The sequence below is a fragment of the Topomyia yanbarensis genome, chromosome 3 (assembly GCF_030247195.1).
Source record: "Topomyia yanbarensis strain Yona2022 chromosome 3, ASM3024719v1, whole genome shotgun sequence".
NCBI lineage: Eukaryota > Metazoa > Arthropoda > Insecta > Diptera > Culicidae > Topomyia > Topomyia yanbarensis.
Window position 1 is genome coordinate 284,487,857 of NC_080672.1, and position 10,070 is coordinate 284,497,926.

At 36.8% G+C, this 10,070-nt stretch overlaps 1 protein-coding gene across 1 annotated transcript; it reads right to left on the reverse strand.

The window, feature by feature from the left end:
* Window positions 1–996: 996 nt before the first annotated feature.
* LOC131689973 (origin recognition complex subunit 4) lies at window positions 997–2,630 on the reverse strand. Its single transcript, XM_058975394.1, has 4 exons — window positions 2,409–2,630; window positions 2,015–2,360; window positions 1,808–1,959; window positions 997–1,754 (listed from the first exon to the last, which is right to left on the reverse strand). The coding sequence occupies exons 1-4, from the start codon at window positions 2,598–2,600 to the stop codon at window positions 1,068–1,070; spliced, it is 1,377 nt and encodes a 458-aa protein (XP_058831377.1). The 5' UTR covers window positions 2,601–2,630; the 3' UTR covers window positions 997–1,067.
* Between the last annotated feature and the right edge of the window lie 7,440 nt (window positions 2,631–10,070).

Genomic DNA, 10,070 nt, shown 5'->3' on the forward strand with positions numbered 1-10,070 from the left:
GATGCTATGAAAAGTGAAATTTTCATCAATCTTCAGGGCATCAATCGGTTTTTGCTTAATAACTTTTTCCACAACTATCAGATCGTTTTGCAGTCTTCTAGACTTTGTTTCCTTGACAAATTTCCTATAAAAATCAGACATCTACTTATTTTTAAGAGATAACGGGCGACTCTTGAAAGAATTAATTTGCAAAAGACAATTTCCCCATACGAAATCCCATGTAAACTTTAAACAGTGGGCGCAAAAATATAGTTTCACCGATCGAGCTAAAAATTTGCAGAGTAGTTCTGGGAGCTAAATGGAACCCAAAAAGTTACTCGGAGCCAAATTTTATTTTTTTCATATAACCATGTCCCACTCTACTGGACATCTGTGCTTGGTTCCTAAATAGTAGTTGCTTCTCAGTTTACCACGAACCAGGGGGAACTTGGCCTTGATCCCACTGCTCTGATATCGATGTTATGTGATATACGTTATGGAATATTGTTTGTGGTGATACCTTTAGAGCAGACAATCCAATGCAAAATAGGATTGTCAGGATTTTAGTACACTTTTAGCACCTTGTATCACATCGTGATATTTGTTATACATATAAGAATACCAAATCATTTAATGCGATGGCCGGAAGATTAGAGAAACAACCCTCCCCCCCATGTTACAATAAGCAAAAATTATGCCAAAAATTAATCACAAATTATAATGTAAAGGATGCTGCGATTCAAACATTGAACTCGTTTTTTCTCGAAATCAATACAGTGTCACTTAGTCCAGTCTGACTTAACACCGACCAAATACTAGCCAAGTAAAAATTGAAATGATGATTACTATAGTGTTAGATTTAGAAAAAAATATTTTATTTTAATTATGGTTTTTGTAACATGTTTTGTAAAAAGCTTCAGCATAAAAAGCTTTACAAATACTGTCTTACATAAACGTTTGGGAAAACATTGAAAGAAGGAAATTTCTTTCACAAATATAAGTTCTAAAAGCTTTAGATACATTTGATATTATAGCTATCATATTCCTAGTTTTAATAATTATGTCGACTTACGATACCTCCGAAAAAATCACACAAAAGAACGTTGCGCCCACTGACTGATCTCCGTTGGCAGATTTTGCGACTTCTGTAAGCCCTGATTTATCTGCCCGTAGGTCAATAGTAACCGATGCAGCTGATACTCTTTTTGCACTTTCGACGTGGCACCAGTGAGCGGCGCTATCAGTTCCAAATTCTTGATATGTTCGTATGCTTTGAGAATGACACTTCGTTCTATTCCTTGCATAGTAGAGCTAGAATTGGCAAACTTGTTGTAACGTGTCAGCACCATTTCGAAGTTGAACGGATCCCGATCGTATATTTCCGAGTGATGTTTCATTGCAATCAGCAAACACAATTCGAGTACTGAAAGACCGCATAGCAGGGAAACTTTATCATCACTTTCAAAGTGCTGTCCGAGAGACTGAATACTGTCCACGGTAATCCACGGATTAGTTTCGTCAAGCTGGGACACTAATTCGAACAGGAAACTTTTGAAGGGACCCTCAATAACATCGTACTCGTACATGTTCTGAAGCACGGCTATGACACTTCGACTAGAGGCAAGCAAATCAATGTGTTTATTCCATTGACTGACCCATTTGGAATTGAAGTTATAATCGTTTGGATTGAAAATCCGTCGCAGTAGTGGTAATTCTCGATTTTGCAACACTTCTAGTGGTATCGGTTTGTAATTCTTGTTGTGTTCCGAAATTTCCTACAATTAACAATATGAAACAATAGTGTATCGTTATACTTCAAAAAACAAACCTTTGCTGTCGTCAATTTCAGTAGAGTTTTAAACAACATAATACGTTCATCGATGTCATTCTCTTTTGGAAGCAGAAAAATTTGACGATGCGAAAATCGAGATTTCACCCTCTTTTCAAGTAACTCGATTACATCCAATCGAGCGCTTATACCTAAAATAAATCGGTTGGCAAGCAATGAAGGATGAATAACATAAGTAAATGTTACCTAATACACATATCGGTGCCTGGGCAGATTGAGCGACATCAAATAAATTGTACAGCAGCGTTTGATTATGATGCGAGCAAAAGAGATCAAATTCTTCCAAGAGAAAAATGACGCTTTTGGATTTTTTCTTATCGCCAGCTTTAAGGCATTCAAGCAAAAATGCGAGATTTTCGGCAAATGAACCGAAAACTTTGCCATCGACGGCATTCTCCAGGTTCATTTGGGACGTAGCCGATTTAAGCGCTAACCGATCATCTGTATGTATCAAGCCGTTAAGATACACGATCAACGTGTTTTTATAAAATTCTTTCTCTGGAAGCAAATCCGCTAACACCGAGGTTACAAGCTAAAAATTAAAGTTATTATTGGTGCGCTTTAATAATTTTTGGCTTACCGTTGTTTTGCCGCATCCTCTTGGACCCAGAAGAAGTGCACTATTAGACTCGCCGTTTTCCGCAGTACGAAACAATAAATCGCGAATATGCTTCCATTCTATGTCGTATCCCCGGAAACTTGTAACATCCGACAGAAGACGATTTTTTAAAAAATAACGAGTTCTATCGCTCTCGTTTTGCGGTACAGGCATTACAAATGTTTTGTTAAGCGGGAATATGTGATTATATTTTTGAACCAAACAATTCGGTTTTTGAAAAATTTAGGACAAACTGCCAAAAAAATTTGCGCCAATTATATTATTATTGTTTTAGGCAGCTCAGCTCACACCAATATCGAGTGTCACTGTCAACTCTGCACGTTAGCACCACCGACGTTGTTAGCACCATTCACACACTTTAAATCGGTATTGAACAGTATACACGCTGCGATCGAAGACGATGTTTTAAATACAAAGACACGCGGAGAGAAAAACAGTGAATTTGGCTGCATGGTATACCAAGCTATTTTGTCTACTATAGAGTACTTGACAATCTGTAATTGTATTAGTGTGTTCAACGATTTGCTTTCCTCCACCTGTCATAATTTCTGGTAGGTGAAGGAAAACAAATCGAAAATAACTTTTCGGTCAGATTATTTGCATTGTAGATTCATACCAACCGGTATTGTACGTCTCCGAAATAAGTTTCAACGTGAAACAGAGCATTTAAACACTATCATAAATACTTTGGGTCAGCGATTTCTATAGAGTTCTATGCAAACGATTTCACTCACACTACTTGGGGGTTTGTTTTCCTCCAGCTGTCATATATAAAACTGTCAGTCAAATTAAACATTTGAATTAGCTCTCGTAAAGTATTTATAATGGTGTTGAAATGCTCTATGTCGCTGTAAAACTGATTCGGGGGACGTACAATTCTGGTTGATCATATTTCATCATGAAAATAATCCGACCGAAAAGTTATTTTCGATTTGTTTTCCTCCATCTATGACAGGTGGAGGAAAACAAACCGTTGAACACACTAATACAGTTACAGATTGTCATGTACTCTATTGCACAGTTCCCACCAAATCGAACTGCACAGTATGAAAGTGTGATGAATCAAAAGTGCAAAAGTGCAGCTCCTTGGACTTGACAAATTATTGACATTGAAAAGTTTTTGTCGATTTCATATCATTTCACTTGGCAACCGTGAAAAAACTGTGATAGCGAAGTGCATCAAAAATCCAACTTCAAAGCAATAAACAATAATAGTTTTGGCAACCAAGAGTTTTATGTAAACAGCGACTGACTTGTTCTTTTAATGAATGCTTGACGATTTTTTTTGAGAAATGTTTCACAAAATACTTATTCATGCAACTCGAAAACACATTGATTCACGTAACTGAGTGACTAGACAATGATTCAATGGCTTTATTTGTACCATTCAAGTTATTTAGTATGTAAGTATATAAAGGTCACACTCTTCTTATGTACACATACTTACATGCATTTCTTTTTATTTCAATCTCAATACTCCCCACGAGTTACTTCCTAAATCCTCCATATTTGTTTACATTTCTCGTTTGGAACCGTTGTTTTCGATTGGAACTTTTGGCTTCAGTCTTCGCGCATCTCTTATACATCCATCTCTGGTTGCGATAAGCCGACCCTACACAAGTATCAAAGATAAACTCAAGATAGAGTGGTCAAAGGTTTCCCATGTACCATCTAAATGCGACCCCTCGATGAACTCGGTTCACCGTCAGAGTGACAGCTCAATACTAAAGTAAAGCGAAGCTTTGCGAAAAAGGATGCAACGTCGATCTTTGCGTCGTATCCATGACAATCAGTTATTACGAAAATAACAATACATTTTTCAGCAGAAAAATAAACAAACTGAGCTTTTCGTAGATCGGTAATTAGTTAATGTGTCTAAGTTAAGTTTCTGCTATTAATAATTAACTAATAAACTAGTCTACTGACTGATATATTACGTCAAATTCCGCAACGAAGTACCTTTGTATTAGATTTACCGAAGCCTTTGTATTAGATTTTGTAGAAGAATCAAGTGGATATGAGCTGTACGAATTTTTTTTATTCTTAATTCTTACGAGATTCACCTGATCAGGATACTAACTGTAGGAAACAACCGAGCTCATATCAATAATTCTGGTCATCAGTGTTCCAGAAATAGGCATTTAGTAGTAAACGTAGTTGAACAATGTTTCACTCGTCGATTTGGACAACCTTTTTTTTCATAACAAGATTGTTTACAACTTTGATTTGATTCGTAACCATAGCATTTTGTCGACGCATTCTAAAAAACATTGACGCCTATTAACGAGGGGGTAGCTAATGCTTACTATTACTGAGTTCACTGGTTCACGGTTACTGATCCATATTTCGTTAATGGTTTGTATGAGACCTAGTAATCTTGAGTTTATCTTTGCAAGTATCACCAAATTCTTTTTTTCATGTAAATGGTTATCTTCTCATTAAAAGAATTTTCATGAAAAGTAAAAAATATCATTTTGATACAAAGACTCTCTTGCGCAATTGAAATGTCAGAAATTGTCAATTTTCAACGGCCTATTGATTGGCTTTTACTTAATTAAATACTCTTTCCTGATAAGAGGCAGCAATTGCCATGTTGCTATGTTGACAGACCCCTTCTTTGCAATTAAAATTTCCAAAACTGCACTTTGATGAAAAATTCTTTCCTGAAAAGCTGAAAATTCGCTACTTTACACTTAGCGAATCTAGTCTTTTTAACGACTGCAACCTGTGCCTGGCTGGATATCGGTCTGTCCCGAGGCAAACTTTGCAAAATCGTACGAAATGGCGACTATCTGCCAATTAAACACCGATCTTTAGGAGGACGATAAAGTTTTGTGCATGTGTGTCTCATAAAGCGTGATGTCCTCTAATTTGTCTAATTCTGAAAAATTTTCTCCTGTCAGTGCGTTTGAGTCGTCTGTATCTATACTAAACCAATTTAGAATTAGTCTCCTAGGTCTGAAGCGGATCAATCGACTATTAATAAATATGATAAAAGATGCCAGCAGTATTAGCCCTTATCCGCAAATACTTTATTCACTACAACTGTGCTATATTTCTTCTCGATCTTATAACAGAATTTGAAAATTTCTGTTCTAAATAGTCGATATTGGTAGTTGTTATGATGTACCAATAAGCTAGAGTAGTGACAATATTTTTCAGTTCCACAGATATAATCTCCCTTTATTGGATACTTCAGAGTTATTCGCATCTGCTCTCGGAGACCACCAATCCTCCAAACGACTCAATCTGCTCGAACCGAATGCACATTTATACCACTGAGCATTCAACTCGAACATATCACACCGAGGAAGCGATTTGTTATTTCCAAGAACCAAAGCTCGAGTGAAACAATCAACATTCTCGTAGGTGCCAGTCCTGCACATCTTCTTGGAACCAGCTAACATATCCAAGCTCGACAGCTAGCAGAATTCACATATATCTCCACCCAAGCGAAGTGATCAATTCACTTGTAAGTAGGACCACTCATCCACAAACCATTCTTGAACACATCCGTACCAACGAAAATGGATCATACCAGACGAAGGCCACAGGTCCAGCACCAACTTGTCCCATCTCAGTAAAAAAAATAGACTTGTGCCTGTCCCTAACTCTTTGAAAGCTCTATTTAATCAGAGATCACTAATGGGTTGGTAAAAAGAAACATCAGTCGTTATCTACTCAGACCAAACAATACGTATTGCGTATCCCTGCATATTGAAATCTCCGCTATCAGTTTCTAGCTTATCAAACTGAACAAGCAAAATTAATATACTTTGTGTAGTGGCACTACCCGGGGGAACTTGGTCATATACCAATTGCTCCATTGCCAATGCGATGTGATATATGAATCGGAATATTATTTGATGATATCTAAAAAGCATACAATCCTATAAAAACCATTGCCCAACATTATTGATTGACTACCATAACTTGAATTTTGAATAACAACTCATTTCCTAAAATTGAAAAATACGCGATTTTTACACATTGGCAGATCATCCCCATTTGCATTGCAAATATCCAATGCCATTTATTTTCAGCCGCCGTTACTAAATGCCTATTAATTTTTTTTTTGCCCGGTTTCTCGAAATAACACGGATTTTTTTGCACGGTTTCTCGAAATAACACGGATTTTTTTGCACGGTTTCTCAAAATAACACAGATTTTTTTTTTGCACGGATTCTCGAAATAACACGGATTTTTTTTACACGGTTTCTCGAAATAGCACGGATTTTTTTGCACGCTTTTTTTACGGGATGATCAAATCATTAAACTTGTATGTCGAAATAGGTATTTTATACATAAAAATCGTATTATTTTGCAAAACCGTGCAAAAAAAGTCGTGCAAAAAAACCGTGCCAAAAAAGTGCGTGCAAAAACAGAATCCGGTGTACACCGATGAAAAATAGAGCAACACAAAAACACTGCGATGTGCAGAACGGCCGTACAAAGGGAAACTTGAAAACGAAAAAGGGAAATATCTGTGCACCAAGAGCTACACAATTTCGTTCAAAGAGTCACCTTAAAGAGCCACTTTTTTGTGCCTCCTCTCACTGGCAAGCAGGTAGGCAGGCGAATCAAACTATAATTCCGATAAAGATTGATCGGAAGAAGGTTTTTTCAAAACGTTTTTCGGTTTCCTTCTCTGCTTCCGTGTGCGTGGGACCAAGATTCACACTAAAGAGCCTTTTTATTTCTACTCTTTGAGGTGTGTATCCATGGAGTAGAATGCACGTATGGGAGCAACACACATCGGAGTGAAAAGGTTTATTGTGAAAGAGGAGAGCGGTGGTTCGCATGAAAAGTGCAAAGAGCGTTTTTATTCTTCTCTTTATTTGCTCTGAGGTGCATTACATCTCTGGTCAGCGGTATTAAGTCACAAACAAAGTAGCGGCGAGCTGATATTGACATTACCCAGTCAAACTCATCTGGAATTCTGACTGGCCCTACGGAATTCCAGTTCAAATAAAGCAACCGATTCCGAGCTCTAGTTTGGTTTCCTCGAATGAAAAATCAGTATAAGAAAAATGATTTTTTTTAAAACAACTTTGTTATTGTTTGGGTACATAATCCGTTTCAGATTTTTCTAGAGAAGAGTACAGATAGAAAAGATTTTTCAACTCCGGCTTGTTTTTCCGACTAAACTTTACTGGGAAATATCGACATCGACTTACTGCACTGAGAAACAAAAATATGCATAGTTGGCATAGTTTCTATTCCCTTTTCGTTTTTTTCCCCGAATACGTCCAATGCATAAAATTTACAGCAGCAAAAATGAGAGGCTGATAGAAAAGTATGCTATGGATGCATAAATAAAATTCTGCAGGTATATTTTTCAAATGTCTTACGGCCAATTTCTTCACTGGTTGAAAACAGGTTTTCGCTGAAAACCAGTTTTCAGGCGAGTTCACGTTGCTTGTGACCAATTAGCCGAAAACTGGTTTTCATAGAAAACCGGTTTTCATCCAAGTGAAGAAATTGGCCGTTACCATTTTATAAAAACAGTCTTCATTTGTATTAAACGGCAAGGATTTTGAATCGGTTATTGATTTTGAGCCAGAATTCTGCCAGAAATCAGTCAGACATCCGAAAAAATGTCTTCAAAATAAAAAACACCCCTTCACAACATTTCATATGTCTTCAAAATTAACGACGCTGAATCCTTCTGGATAAAGACTCGACACGTCAATCGTTTGTTTACCATTTATCTGTCAGTGTCATTCCAATCGAGCACGAGACCTGTCAATGGCCCTCGTTCCAGAAGGATTCGGAATTTTCTTCGGATTGCGGGCTTTTGACAGGTCTCGGGCTCGATTGGAATGACACTTACTGATAAAAAATAAGAATAATGCTGATTTCGTTTTTAGAATCGAGTCGCTCTAGGTTCGCTCTGAGCTGTCACTTTTGTATGGATTTCGTAAATATTAGAGCGAACCTAGAGCGACTCTGATCTAAAACCGAAATCAGCATAAGATAGAGTTGGCGAGTTTATCCAGAGCGATTCAGCGTCTTTATTCAAAATGAAGACAAATCTTCAAATCTGGCATCTCTGCTTGCGAGAAGAGACCTGTCATTCCTAAAAATACACGCACACTACTCCAATAAAGTTACAACTTTACTGCGTACGTGTTGTGAATGAAGTTATTTTCTAACTTGTGGCTTTGTACTAGGCAATTTACCTGAATAAACACTTGTTTATCAAGAAATTATTCCAAGGTATCCTATTTAATAAAATAGTCATTGCAAGTACGTCAATTAAGTTGAAGCATCTTAAATGTAATGTTTCTTTCTAGAACTGCAAATTTCCTCCAGCAAGTCAACCCGCTGTTCTGAAAATGGTTGAGCTTAGTTCCAGCAATGATCCCTTCCAGCACGGATTTCCCAACATTGTTTTCGTCATTCCAGCTATCGTGGTCATCGGATTATCTGGTATGTATACATTTGTTTCCATACAGATTATTGGCAGACAAAGTATATCAACTAGGTGATTCCATATGGCACTGTGGCTAAAATTCGACTGATGCCAAGAACTACATGTTCATAAGTCAATTTAGCCACTTGATAAAGAATGATTCCGATAACGGAATTGCTTTTGATTCGCTGGTTCAATATTTTGGAAACGCTCTTATCAAAAAGGTCAAACGCAACGCAATACAGAGTTACCCCGTAGAATTAAAAATACTGCCCAGTAGTTTCAATACTTATAACTGATGCATTATAACGGACCGTTCGAAGCATTATAACGGACGGTAATGTTTGGCAGATCAGTATCGAAATCGAATTTCTGGTCAAAACATAAAAATATGATTAAAAATTAAAAATACTGCCCAGTAGTTTCAATACTTATAACTGATGCATTATAACGGACGGTAATGTTTGGCAGATCAGTATCGAAATCGAATTTCTGGTCAAAACATAAAAATATGATTTTTTTGGTATCATTGATGAATTAATTTTTTTTTTAAATACATGGATATCGTAAGATAATAAATTGCGAGGTTGTTATCTACTATCCTTGTAACTACTGCTACTTTTGCAAATAATTACTAAATATTTTTGATGAGCATTAACATATGTAACTGTAACTTTTAATCGGTCGGTTAAATCTTATGATATTCAAGAGAATTAACAATTCTGACCAGGTCGCAGTTCCTAATAATTATCGGTAAGCTGTTCTCGATGTATGTTCGTTCTCAACGGACTGATAAGATGCTCCGTTCATTCCAAACAGCTCAACGGAGTGAAGTACAGAATTCGCAGCGAACTTATATTCATGTTTAAAAAAACAGTACATGTTCGATAGAATGGTCCTTGTTGAAGGGTCTGCTTATGATAGGATGAGAATTTTCCTTCCGGGTCTCTTTCGATATTGTTTCTGAAAGCAATTTTTTATTTATACTCATCCGATCTTGTCTGATTTTACAATTCCAATAAATGCAGAGTTTCGAAAATGTATCTCTATAAATACATAGAAAAACCAGCGTCCCTTCTCGCTCTTTCCCAGAGATCTATTATGCTACTAAATAAACACCGAAATTATTGGCATTGGAGGAATATAAAAATCTCCAGTAGGTGGATAGATGAAAAATTAGTATCGTATCAAGGTATAATAACACCAAT